Here is a 22381-nt window from a genome sequence, read left to right as displayed (position 1 = left end):
TGTAGTGAATTGAAAGTGAGAGAGATGGAATAGAATTGAGTGAAAATGAGGTGATGGCAACAATAGATGGTATGCATGCTTTTATAGATTTTTTTAGAATATAGCCGTTATTTACAATTATTATTATAATATTATTTAAACTACTCGTTATTTGTATTTTTTTTAATCTAAATTAAGCCGTTTTTTAGCCGTTACAAAAAAAAAAATATATATATATATATATATATATAAGTCAGCTAGACAAGCTAGCTGTTTTTAATTAATCAACTAGTTTGTTATTCACAATTATTATTATAATTATATTAATTAAATTATTCAAACTACTCGTTATTATTTTTTTTCAAAACAAAACTTAGCTATTTTTTATTATAATGTGTGGGTATATATTTATATGTATATATGTGTATATATAAACTAGTCAAACTAGTCGTTTGTACAAGATTTGACAAAATGACTTATGATTTTTAGCCTATGGTGGGAATGCTAGTTTTAGCCTATAGGTTAAAAAAGCATCTATATGGGAACATACTGAATTTGGTAGGCTGAATAATTATGGCCTTTTGCTTACGGGGGAGATGCCCTTAGGAGTAAGACTTTTAACTGTCCATACAAAGAAGACTTTCACCAGAACTTAATTTTATAACGCCGAAGATATGATTGTGCAATGAGGATTAACTCATCATGATTGCAGCTTTTAAGAAATTCATATTCATCTATCAATTATTGACAGATTGCAGAAGGCCAGCACCAGCCTATTGAGACAGAAACTCTGTGAATGAATCACTCTTGACTATCATGCACTACTTATCAGAGTGCATGTAGTTAAGGCTGACAAGTTATTGTCAAGAGAACTGGGCATATGAGTCTGGTCTTATTAATACGCCTCTAATTAGTCAAATCATTTTCCTACACTCAAATTCTATTTACAAATGATTTTTCGTAAGACATTATAAAGTTTAGAGTACTAAATAGTAAATACTAAATTTCGGGATATTACAGTAGCAGCTTGGTAATTTTCAGGAAAATAGTGGTATTTTAGACATTTCTAGGCCCACTTATTTGTATGTTTGGGCTTATGTTCTAACTTGTATAAAAAATATGGAAAGTGAGTTTGTAGTTAATTCAAATGTTGTGAGTCAGAAGCGTTACCATGCTGTGATTTAACTGTACCATGTTTCAGGATGAATAAATTGTGTATTATTGAATGATATGGGGGCCTATATATAGGCATTACAAAACCACAATCCCGTAGGATTCGGAGTCCTAATCTATTACGGAGATACTAATCTATCTCCTAACAGGAAACCTATTAGGCTAAGACACACATAAGGGTAGAATAGTAGTTCTCCCGGAACACTCTCCCTTGTGTCGCATGCCTAGGTTGCATGGTGCACACATCGTTGTCTCGGTAAAAACCTTGTCAAGCAAAATAAAAATCTCTTGGGTAAAAACAAAAGCTTGATCGAAGGGAAAAAGAGCACAACGCACCGTCTACATTTGATAGCATCATGTGAGGTAGACTCCCTCTGAAGTCTACGAAACAACTCCTCCTGATTAGTGCCATAATCTTAAACGGCCATAACTTCTTCATCAAAATAGGTATCAGTGAACCGTAAAATGTTCTGAAAAGTAGATACCCGTGGCTTTCCAGTGACATAAGGTCCACAACCTCATCCAATCGGAGCAGTTCACAATGCTCTGTCGAAGTTGACTGACTTGCAAATTTCCGGACAGGACTGTCCTACTTTGCTAAAACGGCTATAACTCACTCAATATGATAGCTATGAACGAAAGGTTGATGTCCCTGGAAAGTAGACACATAGACCTTTCCAACGGTACCAATTTCACCATATTTTATCGAGCGAGCTGTCATGTAGGTCTCGTTGAAGTTGACCTACGAAACTGGACAGATTCTGATTTGTCACATTTAATGTGTCTTTCGCGAAAAGAATGGGGAAATGAACCAATGAAGGACTGATTTTGGTCCAAGATGGAACCGTACACATCCTCTACGCTACCAGTGTCGACTGCTACACCAAGGCGTACGTTGATGTTGCTGGAGCTGCTGGCGGCGTTGGTGTGGATAAGATTTGTGTTGGTTCACTAAGTGTAGAACTAAACCCATGTCAAAGAAGCAATGCAAGTCCAATGACAATGCATAGGCGCATAGTTAATCACGTCATAATGAAAGCAATAGTGTCCCAACAACACTAGCATGTATGAATGTATAACTCATTGAATCTCTTCATCATCTATACTTAGACGGAATAGAGAATCAAGAATTAGCTTCATATGAACACATATGGGTATGAATTCTTGCAACCGATTGTACTACGTTCTCTCGAACGTCGCAATCTGATTACATAAGCTCTCCGGGGTCTGGAGGCATTTAAAGTCCCTCGGGCACTCTCATATCTGCGTCAAGATCCCTTTACAGATATTCTATGACCACTATCATATGCTGCAAATCAGTTTTCATGGACACTACTACCGATCAAGTAGCGGAAAGCAATTATGTCCATAACGAGAGAATATAACTCATCGCACTCAATACTAGGATAATGAGACAATCTTTGCGCCATAAGTCCTGCATATATTGCATGACTTCATCTTTCTCATTACACTTACGAACAACGACCAACATAACAAGTCTAGTTCAGCCTGTATTGATTCTTTCCACTTCGGTCAAGTTGCTCATCGTTGATGCTTTACAACGGAATAAGAGCATAAGCGAATACATCATCAATCATGGGAGATCAATCCATTAAACACGCGCGCGCTGTATACGATCAATTCGTGAGATTTCTATTATTCTCTAACATCAACAAAAGGAGTCTGTAGCGTCCCACAGAAACTTAGTTGATACACATGTTTAGAGAATATCTCTTGATGATGGGCGAAATACTTGTGCCTACACACTTCGCTTCTTTCTAGTTTTGATTCTAGAGAATAATGGTCTCCCCCTCATCTAGGCAGGAGCCAAGACCGAAGCTATGACCCTTACTAGTCCATCTTTGCGTTTGCCGCCCTTGTTTTGTGGTGCAATGCCACGGGCGCCGACAACACCACAGCGTACGATGGTGCCATCGCCGGCTTCCTTCCCACTGTCATGGATGGTGCCAACGGTGCTAGGACCAGGTCATATGAAATTCTCTCATATTCTGAGAGTTCCAACCTTACCGGCACATCACAGCATTTATGTGCGATCTCGTCACTTTCGCAATATCGGTAAAGTCATTGAGCATCGAATCTTTGACTTTCTGGAGGTCGATAATGCGTTGCACATTTGCTCACTTTGAGTAGTGCGGGATCTTAATGAGATATAGTGCCACACCACGTCAATTCCTGACGTTAAAACCAGAATGGGAGCATTCCATATCTCCCCCTAACGACGAGAAGTATGTCTCATCAAAATGACCGTCTGCTAATATCGCATGATAGAGATCAACGGTTGTAGATTGGAAATATCGGACAAGTTTTGGTGATTCATAAATCATAACCAACCAGAATACTTAATCGTTTCAAGTAGACCCATTGAGATAACTACAATAGAGGCACATAAACAACTTTAACCAAATAGGCGTTAGTGAAAAGAACGTTGGGACCGTATCCAGTGACCATCTCGTACGCACTAAACTCTTGGCAAGTTGTGGGTCTGAAACAAATAAGTGTCGCTGCATGCAACATCATTACATATCTCCATGCAAAAATCGGCAGGTTAGTACCCATAACCAAGTCCGAGCTCTGCTAGATCGTACAGTGAATGAACATGAGGAATAATATGTTTAACGACGATCCCAGTAGATATGCAAAACGAAATCATCAAAGTCGTGGGGGTGAACTCTCCAATGGTATCCATTCAAATAGATTTGAGAGGATAGGAAGGGTGGTGAGCCCTTAGGATGATAATCATAGCTAAAAACTTTAGCGAATGCAGCGTTTCTTGTGGAAAGCAAAGCGACGTGTGACCAACACGTCGATGCTCTTAACCTATACCATAAAAATACCGAAAAATGTCCGCATTCGGTTGGATAGGGTCCACTAATGTCACCTTAAATACTTCGTAAGAATGGAATGTTCTCAGTTGGAGCCTTATCAAATAAGGACTTCCTTGAAATCTAGCAAAAGAACAAGCTTTGCAAAATGAGCGATGGGCATCAGAGATTACCATGGAGGCATTAGAAAACACGGGAGGCATCACAAGCTCCTGCGAAAGAGGGGATGCCGCCACCGACGGCCTTAATGTCATGGAGCCGCCTAAATATGCAGGCTCGGCCTCACCGTGCATGGCACGGATAGGCTCGGCCTCACCGTGTGGAGCATGGGTGAGGTGGTCCTCCAATCGCTTCGTGAACATGAAAAATAGATGATAATGTGAATTTCAAAGAACTCGAATCATCATATCTTGTTCAAAATGACCAAAAACGATCATGTCAAAACCGAGAGGACAGTAAAACCAAACCCATGATTCAAAGAATCTTGAGTTACATAAAGCTACTGCTGCAGGCAAGCAAAACTATGTCTGCAGGCTAACAAAGCTACTGTCGAAGCTTGAAAAAGATACTGTCAATGACTGACAGATTTATTCCTCTCCATTCTTAACACAAATATCAAGATGAAAATCCATCATTGGCATGTATGGCCTTTAAAACTTAGCAAGGCACGAAGATATACAACACAATCTCCGTACGAGATCCGTAAAATAACTACCTGCGCCGTAGGACAGTGTGGGTGGTTACGCAATTAGCAAGACACTCGATTTCACGGCGGACATTCTCAAAATGAAAATTAAGAGAGTCAACGACGCGGTGAACTTCTCTACACAATACGCCGTAGGATATTGTAAGAAAGGGGATTGAAACAAATGGTAATCCCATCGAATGTATCACATGGCAATAGAACTACATTCTTCAACTTAAGAGTTGGAAAAACATGGTATTAGAGCAGTTGAATACCAAACAATTACGGTGGAAAACCTTCTATTGGTGCGGGTGGTCACCAATAATAATAAAATCATTTGAGCTATGAAACGACTTGGGGAAAACCGGAAAATTAACCGGAAAACCATGTCAATATAACTCAAAACCGGGTGAAATTTGGACTGGGAAAACGTGGCAGCAAGAACTGCTGAAATATGCGGAAAACATGACGAGAAACGACGGAAAAAAAAAAATCGTCAGAAAAACTCGTCGGAAGCCGGCGGCACCGATTGCCGGAAAACTGGCCGGCGGCGGCCGGAGCTGGCCGGTATGGAGGCCGTAACTTCAGGTCCGACAGGGAACTCCGTCCGGAACCGGATGGCGGTGCCGGAAACGCCGGAAAATGGTCGGAAGGCGGCGAATACGCCGGTAAAACGCCGGAAAACGTTCCAGAAACGCCGGAACAGTAACCGGGAAAAACGACGTCAATTTTGACGTTCCGAGGTCCGTTTTCCAAATTTGAAGGTCCAAAATCACAATGTAGTGCTATTGGGGTCCCATGTAACCCAAAAGCGGCCAATTTAAAAACCACGTGAGTTGCAAACGTTGACCATGCATGCTAAGCCAAGGCAAATAAAATTCTCACGAGTCCAAGAAAGACGAGAAATTTTATAGAATATGCCAATATTTAATACAACACAACCAAACTTCCAATTCCAATAGACGACTTAAGCTAAAGTCGAGCAAGAAACATAGCAATGCCAATCGTCATACTTGAAAAATAGTAAGCAGAAAACATAGTCAAAATAGAGTGACTAATCAAAAGTCCGTAGCAACAAAATCTTGCATATCGGATTGGGCGGAGCCTTAGCCTGAGGCTCAAAAATGTGCTTACTTGAGAATGGAAGAATGTTACGTTTCCATCTCCAAAATTCCCTCAAGAAATAGATAAAGGTGCCAAAAATAGCATGCATTTCTTGGATGTGGAGTATGCATCAAGGTCAACTCTGATAATACAACGCCATAGACGTTCATTAAATCACTTGAACTGTGTCCCATATAATTCGTTAGTTTTGGGATCTTTTGTCAGCAAATAGTGCTGCTTCAGAGTAATGAATTAACTCAAATAAATGAGTACGTAGACCTTGGGATTATCGTTTATAGACATGAGTTTAAGAGAACTCAAACATTCAAAAAACAGTTGCGATGGCGACGCATCCATAAGAAACGAGGGTTGTATAGGTTTCGAATAATCGAAACTATTCAAGTATGTAACCGGAATTAGAAGGGTTGTGATGTATATGGTCACAAAATAATCGATGCATATCAGCGATTCTCATGATCGCACCCAAAACAGCGGTGCACTCAGGTGACCACACGAAATTGATATCTTCTTTTTTAAATAATAACGTGACTCCCCCAAGACCGTCACACGAAAAACGTCGACCAAGAGGGGAATCATATCCCTCTTTGGTCTCATCAGCGTTATAAGAAAGGCCGGAAAAGAAGACATGAGAAAAGGATAATAGCGCCCGATAATTTATATATATATGTTCAAAAGCAGCAACTTTAAGAAAAACATACTTGTTGGTCTGCCAAATAGACCGCATATAAGTAAATTGCTCTGCAAATCGATCGTCATGCATGAAGTTGCTTGTTGAATTCCTTTTTCGATCTTCGTCCGATGACATAAAAATCTTGGGAGGATACGATCGAAATCGTATGTAGATGGCAAAAGTATCGTCCATCTCGGCATGAATGTCATCATCATAGTACGACGAGTAATGATTTTTACCTATACGAGCACGTGAAATATCGTTAGAAATAAAAACGTGCCAATGAACATTTAAATAATGAAATAGGAAAAAGGAAAAGGAAAAGAAAATATAGTATGAAGCCCAAAGGGCTATTGTGCTCGGCAAGCCATAGGCCCAAAAGGGTAGAGAAGACGGGAGTAACTTCTCTTGAGCGAAGAGTTTGCTTGTGCAGTTCGCGTTTCTTGCGTATATATGCGGGAGGAGCAATTTTGAATCCTCTGATGCAAGGTCTTACGGGGCAAAAAGATGTTTTTGCGGAGCGAATGCGGAAGAGACCCTGCGGGGCTGCGGAGGCTGCATGCAGGGGCAGCAGAGGGGGTCGCAGGGGCTGCAGGGTAGAATCTGCGTGCGGGGCTGGCTGCGTGCGGGGCTGCATGCGGCTGTGATGCGGATCTGCAGGGGTGCGTGCAGGGGCAGCGTGCGTGCAGGGGCAGCGAGCAGGGCCTGCAGGGGCTGCGATGCGGGGGCTGCAGGGGTGCGTGTAGGGGCAGCGTGCAGGGCTGCGTGCGGGGATGCGGGGCAGCGGGGGGGCTGCAACAACGACGAGCAGGGGCTGCGCCGACGAGGAGATGCCGGAGGCCGGAGACGACGGTGGCCGGCGGTGGAGAAGAGAAAAAATTTCTAGGGCTCTAAAAGTTCAGGGTTTAGGGCAATGTGCTGATAACGTGTTTCAGGATGAATAAATTTTGTATTATTGAATGATATGGGGGCCTATATATAAGCATTACAAAACCACAATCCCGTAGGATTCGGAGTCCTAATCTATTACGGAGATGCTAATCTATCTCTTAACAGGAAACCTATTAGGCTAAGACACACATAAGGGTAGAATAGTAATTCTCCCGGAACATACCACATTTATTTGCATATTTTAAACCCAAATTTTGTACCACATAAATCTTTTATATAGTTCTAAACCACTCATGTTATTTGATGTTGAATGTATCATATGTAAATAAGTTGTGAAGACCTAGCTTCTCTTTGGGTAAATATATATATATATATATACAGTCCCTATCCAGAGTGAAGCTTCACTCTGAAATTACAGAGTGAAGTTCCAATTTTGACATACTTTTCGGTCAATTTTTTTCAGCATAAGCGATTCAATATTTAGGTATGTTATTCAAGATCATCTCTACAAAGTTTCATCTAATTTGACAATGGTTTGAGTTTTCAAAATTGAGATTTACACGAACGGTTCACGTTGAATAATTTTAATTCATTCATTGATTTGATCTAATTTCAATACCTTAACGATGTCCGAATTAGATGAAATTTTGTAGAGATGATCTTGAATATCATACCTAAATATTGAATCGCTTATGGTGAAAAAATTTGACCGAAAAGTGTGCCAAAATTGGAACTTCACTCTGTAATTTCAGAGTGAAGCTTTACTCTGGATAGAGACTGTATATATATATATATACATATGTATATATATATATATATATGAAGTAGATTTTTAATAACGTTCGACGATTATTTCATCTGAAATTACTATAACTCACTATAAACTAATAGTTATATAACAAATCTTTATGACATATAGTAGATAATTAATTAAATAAACATTTCTCAAAGTTTCATTCAAAATTTCCATGTGTTTTATATAAATTTCCATAAATTTTTTTCAAATAGAAATTTTCAATTTTCTGATCCTCTATATTTTTGTTCTCGCCGAAATTTTAGTGTTTGCTTACGTTAGTGAGCCTCAGTAGCATAGAAATACTGATTATATATAATACTTCATATGTACCATTTTTGTTGTGCTTCACTTTGATAGTTTCATGTCTTCTCAGCGGTTTTTCTCCGACTACGTAAGCTACTTAGCCTCAGTAGCATTAGTGCTACGTAAATTCTATTGTTTTGTCTTGAATTTGTGGTTTACTCGTTGTTATTGAGCCTCAGTTGTCTTAGACGTGTATGATTTCCATTTTTTTCTTCATGAAATTATATCATTTCCATCAAAATCCTTAAAATTGTTGAGGTTTAGTAGCTTAGGATGTGTTGGTATTCAAGGTATATTGCCTTTAATTTGTGGTTTACCATTGTTATTAAAGCTCAGTGGCATTGATGTTTAATTTGTGGTTTAATTTGTAGTATATTGATGAATTTTTTCCTTAAAACGATAATTTAATATTGTTATTGTGGGTCAAAGGCATTACTGTGATGTGATTTTAACTGTACCGGGTATCAGAAGCTTCGAAACACTCATTTATTTACATATTTTAAACCCAGATGGCAAAGTAGAAGAAATGCAGATGAAGTTGTGAACAAAGTGCTCGAAGAAAGGGTTTTTTTACACATAACTACAATTTGGTAGCAATATATATAACACTAGGTAAATAGTTTAGTTTTGTTATCTTGGTTCAGTAAAGCTATCTTGTTTTTTTCTCAAAAAAAAAAAACTATCTTGTTTCATTTAGTAAAGCATAAAACTACAAGGTGATGGGGAGTAGGCCTCATTATTTAGCCCGCGGATCTGAAAAGTCCGCGGAGGCCTGCAAGCTCAATGGTCTTTTACCAAGCCTGACCCGCGAGAAAGCCCACTAAAACCCACTTCCGTTAGTAGAGAGCCGGGCTTAGATTAGATGTGTGAAACCGACCCGACCGGCCAAAAGCCGCAAGGCCCGGTCCATCAAAAAAATATTACACATACATATTTTATTATGTTTAGAATAAAACTATCGCATTATGAAACAACTATATGATCGATATATATATTTAGAGACTCTGTCAAAATTTCATCTAATTTGGACCTCGTTTGACCGTCGGAATTTCCGGTAAACCGAAAATAACACTAATATGCCATAAAGGAAGACTCATTACCAAAATGCGAACACCGAAAGCTGTTTACATATCTGAAAATCACCTAATTTTTGTCACCGATTGTGTGCGGTTGTACCAAGGAAACCCATTTGAAAAAGCCCGGTCAATGGAGATATTAATATGTCAAAACGCCTCATTTTTGGTTCACCGTAGGTACAGACGATCAAACAATGTCCAAAATAGACGAAATTTTTATGGGTTCCCTAAATATATATACTGATCACATCTGCTAATGTCGATCGACCATATTTCGAACTGGAGTTATCGATCGCCAAAGTGTCCACTAATGTATCATCACATTTATATTAGGTTTATAATAAAACTATCGCATTATGAAGCAACTATATGAAGGAAACTTCTCGGGATCGATCAACACCAGGCGATGTGTTCGGTATATATATTTAGTGACCCTGTAAAAATTTCATCCAATTCGGACCTTGTTTGACCGTCGGAATTTCCGGTAAACCGAAAACACCACTAATATGCCCGAAGGGAGGACCCATTATAAAGATGAGAACGCCGAAAGCCGTTTACATATATGAAATCACCTCATTTTTACCTATTGTGCACGATCGCACTGAGGAAACCCTATTAGCAAACCCCTGGTCAATAGGGTTTCAATATGTCAAAACGCATTTTATTGACCATAGGTACAAATAATCAAACCATGTCAAAAACGGACGAAATTTTTACGGGGTCCCTAAATATATATACCGATCACATCTACTGGTGTTGATCGACCATTTTCGAACTAGAGTTGGTGATCGCCTAAGTGTCCACTAATGTATCATAACCTTTATATTAGGTTTAGAATAAACCTATCACATTATGAAGCGACTATATGAATGAAACTTCTTGGGATCGATCGACAACAGCCGATATGATCGGTATATATATTTAGTGACCCTATAAAAATTTCATCCAATTCGGACCTCATTTGACTGTCGAAATTTTCAGTAAATCGAAAACACCACTAATATACCTCAAAGGATGACCTATTACAAATATGCCCTAAGGGAGGACCTATTACAAATATGCAATTGCCGAAAGCCGTTTGCATATCTGAAAAATCACTTAATTTTTATTACCGATTGTGCGCGGTCTCACTGAAGAAATCCATTTAGCAAAGCCCCAGTGAATGGGGTTTCAATATGTCAAAACGTCTCTTTTTTAGTTCACCGTTGGTACGAACGGTTAAACCAATTTCAAAATAGATGAAATTTTTACGGGTTCCCTAAATATATATACCGATCACATCTGCCGGTGTCGATCGACTATATTTTGAACTGAAATTGTCGATTATCGAAGTGTCCACTAATGTATTATAACATTTATATTAGGTTTATAATAAAACTATCGTATTATGAAATAATTATATGAAGAAAACTTATTGGAATCGATCGACATCACCTGATGTGATCGGTATATATATTTAGTGACTATTTTAAAATTTATCCAATACAGATTTCGTTTGACCGTCAGAATTTTCAGCAAACTAAAAACAACACTAATATGCCCTGAGGGTAGGACACATTACAAAGATGCGAATGCCAAAACTATTTACATATTTGAAATCACTTAATGCCAATGGGTCAGGCCGGTCTCGTCTCGGCCCTGTTGACGAGCCCTAAGGGGAGTCCTTACCCAGACCCCATATCTCCGGCCAAAACCCGCATCGGCTGGATCGGCATCGGCGTCTTGCGAGCCGTTATGGCCTCCCGCCTCATCTCTGCCGGCTACTCCCTCACCGTCTACGCTCGCACTCCTTCCAAAGCCAGCCCCCTCCAATCCCTCGGCACCCACCTCGCCCTGTCCCCATTTCACCATGCTCGGCCACCCCTCCGACGTCCGCTCCAACTACCTCGCCCCACACGCTCTACTCTCCGGCTTCCGCCCCAACTCCATCACCGTCGACATGACCAGCAGCCACCCACCCTCGCGCGTGACGTTTCTGCCGCCGCACGCGCCGTCGGCTGCTTGTCCGTCGACGCGCCCGTGTCCGGCGGTACATCGGGGCCATGGAGTGCAAGCTTGCTGTACTGGCCGGCGGGGATGCGGCGGTGGTGGAGTGGCTGGCGCCGTTGTTTGATATCATGGGAAGGTGACTTATTTGGGTCCGGCTGGCTCCGGCCAGAGCTGTAAAATTGGAAATCAGATCATTGTGGGGGTGAATTTGCTTGGCTGAGTGAAGGGTTGGTGTTTGCGGAGCGGGCCGGGTTGGATGTCAGGCGGTTTATGGAGGCGGTGAGGGGTGGCGCGGCGGGGTCGAAAGTAATGGGGTTGTTTGGGGAGAGGATGATTGAGAGGGACTTCAGGTTGGGTGGTTTTGCGGAGTATATGGTGAAGGATATGGGGATGGGGGTGGATGTTGTTGAGGAAGGTGAGGATGCGAATGTAGTAGTGTTGCCGGGTGCTGCATTGGGCAAGCAGTTGTTTTCAGGTATGGTGGCTAATGGGGATGGGAAGCTTGGAACGCAAGGTCTTATCACCGCCATTGAGAGGCTCAATGGGAAGTGAGATGAAATGGAAGGTGTGTTTTAGTGGTTTTGTTCTTAGTTATTGTACTTAGAAGAACCTGCAGATTTTAGCTGTTTGCTATATAAGAGATAATATGCTTGTGTTGGTTTTCCTGCTATATATATATATTGATTAATTTGTTTAACGCTACCATTGATCAGTTGAATACTTACCCTGTGTTGATGCCTTGTCATGTGTCTTTTCTCCTTACTTCCTGTAAAGCATGTTTCAGATACGCTGTTGATATTTTTGCATTTGAACAAATAGTTAACTCTTATAGGCACACCATTTGTGACTTCTGTTTGAAGTCGTGATCCATTCTAAATCCTAAATCCTCTTGTGGTTAGCTTGTTCGACCTTTTTGATCATTTCATTTGGGTAGAATTCTCCCTCTCGTTTCTTTTCAAAAAGCACATTGAAAAAGTTGTGTTTAGTGGGAGGAGATAGAAAATAAGGCCAATGAGATTAAATTTTGAGTACGTATTGGATTTTGAAGATTTTAGGCATACAGACCAAGGAGAGATATTGACATCCCTTTCATAAGGGCTAGATGACTATTTAGTACCCTGAAAGTATGATCAAAATTGAAATAAGTACCAAAATGGAATACAAATGAGAACTTCAGGTACCAAATTATCCGTTTTCATACATCATGTACCAAATTGTCCAAGTAGCCATACATCAGGTACCATAGGAGGAATTTACCCATTGTTGTACTAACTTTTTGCTATCAGTAAGAGTAAGATGGTTCCATAGTGATAGATAGAGTGGCGTATTGCATTGTGGTTTTGGTTGCTTCTAGTAATCAACAAGAACAGGGTCTTGTTTCAACACTTTGATAATCTGTTCCTTTAAAGTTTATTTCTCGTCCTCAGTATTTGGATATTAATTCTCATGGAGTCTGATTGATTTAGGTGGGATTGCCTGAGTGTGATGAGCTGCTGGTATGTATCCAAATCTTGGATTCTCGACAGTGCTCCTTTTTTCTTGAGTTACATATATGCTTCTTCATTGTATTTTAATCTTGTTCTGTTATGTTCCTAGGTGTGAGATCGAGGAAGAGAACTCAAAGGCTGACTTTAGTGTCGTATTGTTTCTTCGAGACAAACCAGCCCTCCTTAGTCTCACACAAATCCAACCTCAAAACTAATTCCACTAATGAAACACTCCTGAAATAAAACATCAAAACAGTAAAATTCATTAGTTCATGTGCTGGTATTATAGTTTCAAAAGTCAAATACCCTTAATTCTCAGTGGAGCAAACCTCATGTACTGTTCTTAAAATTCTGCCTATTAGGAACTAACGGATGATCTCTAAGATCCGCAATAAATACCCTAGAAATCAGCTGCAAATAACTAGGACAATAAATACTAAATACACTATTTTTTATCATTAAAGGCACATATGCATGAGTACGATTGTGTCAAACTATAATTAGGCATGTTATGTTGAGAGTTCACTTTTGCCCGGAAGTACATGTAGCAGATGTTCCAGGACTAATAAGAGAAAGCTTATTCTCACTTTTCTAAGGTCCAGCTGGGAAGCAAGGTATATTCATGCTGAAAGCGCTCTTACCTTATTTAGGGGAATTAAAAAAGAGAATATCAAATACATAGCTAGTGAGACTACCGGTGAAATTAACTAAAATCACGGAATACAATGTTAACGTTTATAATTTACAAGTTTCTGCTCTATGCCCTGTTTGTGATTTCCACAAAGAAAATATTGACCAACTCTTTATGACTTGTTCCTTAATTTGCTAGAAATGTTTTGAATATGGCAAACTTTGTTAGTCCTTTATCGTAGAATTCCTCCTCTTTTTACTAGATTGGTTCTATTATTAACAATCCTTATGTTCATCTAGATGTTATCACTCAAATCTTCATGATGTCTTCATCTATTTGGCAAGCAGTAAACAAATTGTTCTGCCATCAGTGAGCTCCCTCACCAAGTTGAACTTTTTTACAGGGCAGGAAAGCTAATCCAAAGTCGGAGTCTGTAAAACTCTCGATAGTTTCATATTAAATGGAATCCTCTTGATGTGCATCAGGTCCAATTAATTTTGTGGTTAGGCGAGGTTCAGCTGCTATTCGCTTTTTGATTCGCAATTCAGATGGAAATTTGTTATTTACTGCCTCAAAAATATTGATCATGTTAGTGCTGGAAGCAATTGTCTCAAATAGTCTCCTAGCAGCCAGATTTTACCATGATTCCAGGATTTGGTCAAGGCGACTCCAAATTGCGGGTTGATTGTATTATGGGGAAATGGTCAATTGACTCAATTCCATGGATGATCAGTACTTTGGTGAACGAAAATAAAAGTGTTTCAGCTCTGTATTGGTTTATAGATTTCGGCGTGTTTAGAAAGCTCAATATTGTTGTTGATAATTAAGCTTGCTAACTTTGTTAAGCTTCAGGGACCTCCCTTTGTTTGGTTCGATTGCCTCCCTCTATCTGCGTACCTAATGTAACGTGATCAGGTTATTATACATAAGGAAGTGAAGAAGAAGAAGATTAATAACATACTGGAATGAGTTTTTCTTTTCGATTGAACCAAGCAAAATTACAGACTGAAGCCACGATTACAACTCCACTAGTCAAGTAGAAGAGCATGTTCTGCAAACGAGGCACAGAGTTGAACCAACTGTTTCCGCGAACTTAGTGTCCATATTTACTATTTAGCCAAAGAGTCCGCAATGAAATTTCACGCCTCCAAACATGCTTAAAGAAGATTGAAATGAGTTTGCATCTACTTGATACAGACGGGGATTTTATTATAAGAAAACACAATCATATCTCAAGAAAAATGTATGCCCCGTTTATGGATCCAATGTAATATAATTTTGCGTTTATTTTTTGGTCACTCACGTTTAGCATTATTTCATCGTTGGTGATGAGAATAAGTCTAAAGAGCTATAGCTAGATTGATTTCTTCATCGAAAGAAAGTCTGAAGAGATTGATTTATTAAAGCATATCTAGATCGATCGATGCATAATGTTAATTTTGATTGTATATTCAATGAAATATATATAATTTACACGCCATTGACAACGTGCCTGATTGAGAAAGTTAACAAATCTAATACAAAAAAAAAAAAGACAAAGCAAGTTGGCTGTAAAAGGATCACTTTAATATAAGCCCCCAATATAATGATGATCAATCATGTAGTGCGTACAGTTATATAATCAAGAACTACAACATTTTCAACCATCCTGTTCAAAAAAAAAATTTCAACCATTCTGCAATTTGGAAGGATCTCAATCTATAACATTATTCACAACTTCATATAACTGATAAGGGTCTTTGCTCCATTTCTTATTGTTCAAAATATAACCTTCAATCGATCATCAATGGCGGAGATGGATCTAACACCAAAGTCAGCGGTAGCAGCGTTCGAGGGAGACGATGGAGGATATTACGTATGGTCATTTCCGGCGCTCGGCGAGGCCAACGTTGGTGCCGGCAAACTTGTGTTGAAGCCTAGTGGCTTTGCTCTTCCTCATTATGCAGATTCTGCCAAATTGGGCTATGTTCTTCAAGGTATGTACATATGTCGATCATTATTCGCTCTCTAGCTCGCTCTTTTCTATTTTGTGCCTGCAAGTAGTTTCTATAGTATATAGATGAATAGGCCGCACCTTGTTCGTATGTGTTTGTAAACCATTTTACCTCGTCAATTTAAATTTTTTACAGATCGATCAATCTCTAATTAATTTATGTCAGTGATCACTTAATTAGTATAGCTAATTTGTGTTTCTTGGTACTGTTTAATTTATGGTAAAAATCCACAACTCAAGATGAAAACCTTCAGGCCGGATAACCTGACTGCTTCAATAATAATAATATCTATGCATGACACAGGTGAGGATGGAGTGGTTGGAATGGTACTCCCCAGCACATCAGAGGAGGTAGTGTTGAAGCTTAAGAAAGGAGATGTGATTCCGGTACCACTTGGAGCAGTCTCATGGTGGTTCAACAATGGCGACTCAGCCGACGACCTTGTTATCGTTTTCTTGGGCGAAACAACGAAGGCATACACGCCTGGTGTATTTACCTATTTCTTTATTGCAGGAACTCAAAGTCTTCTAGGAGGTTTTTCAACTGACTTCATTAGCAAATCATTCAACATTACCAATGATGAAGCTGATGAGGTCACCAAAAACCAGAAAGGAGTTTTGCTCGTTAAGCTAGAAGACGGAAAGACCATGACTACCAACGCCCTTCTCAGTTCTCACCCGAAAACTTGTTCATCAACTCAATGTCTGTGCCACTTTAACTGAGAAGGAATTTCCTTTCCTTAAACAAGCTGGATTGAGTGCCAACCTCATCAAACTTGAACCCTTTGCAATTTCCTCCCCCACGTATACAACCGATTCCACCGTTCAAGTGATCTATGTCGTTGGAGGAGGTGGTCGGGTCCAAATCGCGGGTCTCAATGGTCAGAGTGTGTTGGATGCAGAAGTAACTGCGGGTCAGTTGATAGTTGTGCCTAGGTTTTTCATGGTGGCAAAACTTGCCGGAGAAAAAGGAATGGAATGTGTTTCTGTCATTACAAGTTCCCGGTAACTAAGCATCTAACCATCTCATCCATTATGCATCTAATCATCTGAAGTTCCCATTGAGACTTCACTTGGTTTTTCTATTGTCTATATGTATAATACGTACCCTAAGTTAAAAAGGCTATGATCGATTTTGTTGTTTCAAGGATGAAAATTAATAAGTTTATGATCGATTTATTTTGTAGGGCTGTTCTGGAAGACTTAGCTGGCAAGACATCAGTGTTGAAGGCATTATCGCCTGAGGTGCTACGAATATCCCTCAATATAAACCCAGAGTTGCAGACACTTCTCCGGTCCAAGAGTAACTAAAGCTGATCCTGCTGCATGGAAGTCTCTCATTGCAATACAATTAATAATGATGAGCCCCTGCTTCAATTAATTAATTATCCTTTCAGAAAGAGGAAGAAGATCTTCTTGTTCAGTATTTGTGTTACGTTATTGTACGTCTGATCTTCTGAACATGAGACTATGTCTTTGTTATTGTTTTTTTTTTTAAATCAAAACATTAAACATATATCAAGCCATGCTGGAATAATAAAGTGCTGGTTAGAAATTGTCTAATTTGATCGTAGATCAATTTTTATTGCCTATATCTATACATACCCTCTTCAATAGACATCTTCTGCAATCCTTTTTTTTTTTTTTTAAAGAAATTGTATCTTTTCCGATCCTCTCTTTCTCTTTCTTGTTAAATCTACGAAAGGGAAGAAAAATACTGTATCATTGATGATTGAAAATTGAAAATTATCCTAGAATTAAGTTGTTACTCTGTGAAGAAATCTTCTGTACGTGGGCAATTCCATTAAATCTTCCAGGCACTCAATTTTACAAAGCAGTGCAGGCTCGTGGCAGGATAAGGCAACAGATATGACCCCCCATGCTAGAACAATGACATCATCTCAGCCCTGCTGCTTCTGAGAGATGAAGATGGTCAGCCTCTGCAAGAGCAGGAGATCGTTGATAATCTCATCACTCTGATAGTTGCTAGCCATGACACCACCTCAAATCTCCTCATCCTCCTTTTAAGGCGTCTTTCTGCAGGTTCCGAAATTTTCAGCGAGGTGCATCAAGGTTATCAATGTTTTCTATTTACTATAATTAACTACATGTAAATATCAAAGTCGATCACTTTGTTAGATATTCACCATATATTGCTGCATCTATGAGTACATGTAGAGCAAAAAGAAGTAGCCAAGGCTGTGGAAGGAAGTGAAGGGCAGGTTTTTACAATGGAACGAAATTCAAATGATGAAGTACACATGGAGGGCGGCCCAAGAGCTCATGAGGATGACTGCCCTAGCTTTTGGAAACTTCAAGTGTGCGAGGAGAGATACCACCTTTGATGGCTTTGATATCCCCAACGGATGGCAGGTGTAACCCTAACCGTATCCTAGCTAGCTAGCCAGCTTCAAATACATATTTTGAACCAGATTGGACATGGAACTTGGCATAATTAAGTGAAACTAGCTCAGTATACAGAATTTAGGGTCTAAAACCAAAGTTACAAACAGAATTTATATCTTAATTAAGTTGTTAACTATAATCACTTGCTGGTTTTATGGGTGGCACCTGGTACACTGTACACACATGGACAGCAACATATTTAAAGGCCCAAACGAGTTTGATCCATCGCGATTCGAGAATTCATCGAAATCATTCCTTCCATACAGTTACCTTGCATTGTCCCAGGGCAGACTTTGCAAGGACTGATCGAAGTGCTGGTAATGATTCATCATTTTATAACGAAGTATTCGTGGACGCAGATGATCAAAGATGAGCCTTTAATATTTGATCCGCTGTCTTACAAAAGGGCGGAATGGTTCTTGTCAATTTGTCATATATAGGGCAATCAGAAAATATATACAGTGTCTTTAGTAATCATACAGTATTTACCAAATTAAATTTTTTATGTTATGCAATGCATGTTTCCCACTAGAATAGAGTGATTTGTCTTCGGACCACCATATAACAATCCTTGTGGAAGGTTTAGGACCATGAAATAACTAATCCTCACTTCATACGCCTTCGATCACATAATGATCAAATTGAAAGCATTCTGATATTAGGTCTGAATGGCATTATTGTTATTATACTTTCAGTTAAAGGTTGTTTAAATTGATCGACCGGAGTTATTTGATTGTCCCCAACGGAAACGAAGAGGCAATTAGAAATTAAAAAAGAAGCCAAAAAAAAAAGGGTAGAAGAGTCTTTGTCATATGACAAAGTAACAAAATACATGGATTTTGTAAGCAAGCTTAAGCCAAGTGGCAAAATATTGTGGTAGTTCTACCAGTGACTTTGAACAGTGTGCCTTTAGTGATTAAGGAACGTGTTCCTTGACTTCCATGCAAAATAATGCAAATCATTTACGCCAAATTAAGTAACAAGATGTTGATGTTTGTCCGAGCTTCAATTGGCCGATAGTATAAGGCAGGGGTAGATGTGTAGTCGTCTGTACGTGGTGGTTCTCTAAGGCTTGCTTGGCTGGTCACGTAGCTTTACAACTACTACATCTTAACACACGATGACTGCGGCCTTACCAGTGCCACTGCAAAAGGTCCTGTGAAGATTGAAGAGTATGGCTGTCTTTTCATTTAATTAGTTATTGCTAAACCAATTCTTGGGATTTGAATATGATCCCAGAGGTAGGATTACAAATGTCGAAGTAGATCGAACTATATGCATTGGGTTTTATTTCTTGGCCAAGAACAAAACCTAAGAATGTGAAAGAGAGAGATCGATTGTTGTTGAAGGTGGGGATGATCAGGATATATGAGGGAAAATGTACGTTATTGGGTACGCGCGCATTCGGCATGGCCAAGTGTTTCATCCTTTCATTATATCTGAGCCATGGGCTATTTCAAGATCGAGATCGATATGGCTTCCATCGGTCCCGTGGCACGATGCTAAAGGTTATTGTTAGATTGATAATATGCTTGTCAATGTTCCGTTAGATGTTTCATTCAAGTGCCATGCCCATTTTCCATGTTCCAAGTAATTAAGCTAGGAAATCCTAATCTGTATTGGAATTCCATGTTTCGAGTAAAGAAGAAATTATAATCCGTACTGGACTTGATACAAGAATCTTATATATAAGAGGGCCTATTGATAGGTTTCTATTATCTCACTTCCTTCTTCTCACAGACAATTGCCAAAACCTTGAAGCTTACGTGTTCATTCTCCCTTGTATTCCACCATGGCTAAGATTGTCCGGTTGTTCATGTTCCTCACGCTCTTATTCACTTCTTCATTTTCAATCCTAACCGCACGAGCCTGCTCAACCCACCAGTTCCCTAACCAGGCTCAACTATATACATGTAATTATTTCACATCAAACGGCACCAGGGGCAAACCTAAGTGTATCAAAGGGTGGACCCAGATTTCTGGGAGGTAAAAAAAAACCAACTACCTGAACTTCAAAAACTCTAATTATAGCAGTATTATGCCTATGTTCTTAAGTTTCTTTTCCATAATTTCTACTAATTTCTAGTCTTACCTTCTTAAATCATTAAAACACCTTAGGAACTCCGATCCCCCTCTATTGAATCTGTCATTACAAATAAAACTTTGTTGGTTTTCTAATTTGTCTTCAATGTCCAAAATATCATTTTACAGTTATATTTGAGGATTCTTTGACCTTTAATTATAAAAACTTCATACACTCTATGTTGTAAACCTATAACGAAAAAAAAAATTGACATTTGGCCAAAATTGTAGTCCACCCCATGGTCAAATCCTAAGTCCGCCCCTGAACGGCACAGTATACCTTGAATTCAGAGCAACCCTACTTGGCAATATGATGGGTGGCATGGGCGATAAACCCTAATTCCAAGGGTGGTATGGGTAGGCTAGCTCACAAGCTTTGGTCGCTTTTCAAAGAAGCGATGGAAGGATGGCTGCTTACACATCCCTTATAAAAGTTACGGCACTCGCTTGGAGCAAGGGAACCTCACCTTTCCTATCTACACCTTGTCCGCAGTTCACGAAAACAAAGAAATCACAATCTTTGCCACCTTAGGGCTCTCAAACAACTTTATTGTGTTACAATTATGACAACAAGGACCTTTGCAATATGGTAACACATGAGATGTGCCCCAAGGGGTAATTATTTTTGTATTCAACTTTGGTACCGCATGCTGATGATGAAGGCAGTTACTCAAGCTCTGGAAAAGCATTGTATGCTAATGTTTCTTCCAGTCCTACGTTGGTCCAACGTTGTCGGATTGAAAACGCAGGCTATGAATAATACAATTTTAACTCAACTTAGCCTAACTAGCCTAATGCATGTAAGATTATTTTAAAATTAAACAATTAATATTTACACTAACGGCTAATTGTTAGTCAAACACTGTCACCAGAGTCACCATGCGCCATGTGTCGAGTGGCGGATCACTTTGGAGGCCAAAGAGGACTACGGTCCCTCCGGCGAAAATTAATTCTCCCATTAATTAGGTTTTAATTACATAGTTAGTGATATATTTAGTATAAATTGTCTTTTCGGCAAAAAAATTGGCCCATCCGAGATTATTTTTCAGGTTCCGCCACTGCATGTGTCATTGACAATCTTGGACCATAGACCATTGCAGAACATTCCGTGAGGTCCAAAATTTTCTTCATCAACTTTCAATTATTACCCAATGACTTGGAAAACTCTTGAAAATTTTAGCGATGAACAAAATCTGAAACAATTCGACCCTAGAAAAACAAATCAGAGTGTATGAGAGTGATCGAGAGATCGTACCATACCGACTACAAGTGCGGCGGACAAAGCCCATGCTGTTGACTCTATGACATATTATTAATGACCTTTTAGTCATGTATGCTTATTGCAGTTTACGTACATATTAATGATAAGCGCAAAACCACCTATAAAAATACCATTTTATCAAATCAATTATATTAATGTAGTAAATAGAAAATATAGGTCATTACTTATAGAGAATTGGTGAAAATAAGACTTAAAAACACAAACAGACGCGTAAACCAGAAATCTGGCAAACTCGGCCTAGGAGCGAAAACCTAATTAATTAACTAATCTAGACTCAACCAAAAATTACGAAATTAAATAGACACTAACTAGACACAGTGGCGGACTACCACACATATTTTGAGGGTATTCGAAATTGGTTTGATTGGTGAAAAAAAAAACAGAAATACTACTAAAAATAGAATATTAAAAAGTAAATATGGATGTAAATATGAGAAAAACAATAGCTAGGAACTTTTCTCTACCACTAGATATGCTTCAATCACCCCAAAACAATGTCAATAATTATAAATGAATGCACTCACAGTTAAGCCAATATCGTTAGGTTATTAACCGTATTACATTCTCTTACTTGTCGTGTTACGCGAAATGTCAGTATCGACTTAACTATATTCCCAATTAATTGATCTATGAAATGTCGGTATCTAGACCAAAATAATTAAAATCATGAAGTTCTAAGAACGTTCGAGTAACAACAAAGAATCTAAGGTCAATGTTAGTAGCCTTAGATTACTAAGGAATCACTTCACACAAGTACTTGTAAATAACTTATTATCTCTCACAGAATATGCAACGATATGTCGGTCATATACATATTCAAGATAATAAAATCCTAAAACATGCATCAAAATATCGACCCAATGAGACATGCAATAGAATTATCAATGAACTATTAGTGAAGAAATTCTCATCTAAAATTATATAAATTAATTAGAGTTTGAAATCAAAGACATATCTATTGCTTTGATTA

The 22381-nt window shown here is 39.0% G+C and overlaps 2 protein-coding genes across 2 annotated transcripts; both read left to right on the top strand.

The window, feature by feature from the left end:
* Positions 1-11152: 11152 nt before the first annotated feature.
* Positions 11153-14431, top strand: LOC126795689 (probable 3-hydroxyisobutyrate dehydrogenase-like 3, mitochondrial). The gene is given in 7 exon segments (XM_050522470.1): positions 11153-11382; positions 11384-11490; positions 11493-11570; positions 11573-11656; positions 11659-11745; positions 11748-12095; positions 14052-14431. Coding segments are annotated over 6 exon segments (921 nt in total). The 3' UTR covers positions 12083-12095; positions 14052-14431.
* Positions 14432-15363: 932 nt separating this feature from the next.
* LOC126794185 (cocosin 1-like) lies at positions 15364-17214 on the top strand. Its single transcript, XM_050520843.1, is given in 4 exon segments — positions 15364-15624; positions 15946-16292; positions 16294-16646; positions 16829-17214. Coding segments are annotated over 4 exon segments (1014 nt in total). The 5' UTR covers positions 15364-15434; the 3' UTR covers positions 16953-17214.
* Positions 17215-22381: the final 5167 nt, after the last annotated feature.

Source organism: Argentina anserina, chromosome 5, assembly GCF_933775445.1.
Source record: "Argentina anserina chromosome 5, drPotAnse1.1, whole genome shotgun sequence".
Lineage (NCBI taxonomy): Eukaryota > Viridiplantae > Streptophyta > Magnoliopsida > Rosales > Rosaceae > Argentina > Argentina anserina.
This window is presented reverse-complemented; position numbering and strand designations above follow the sequence as displayed.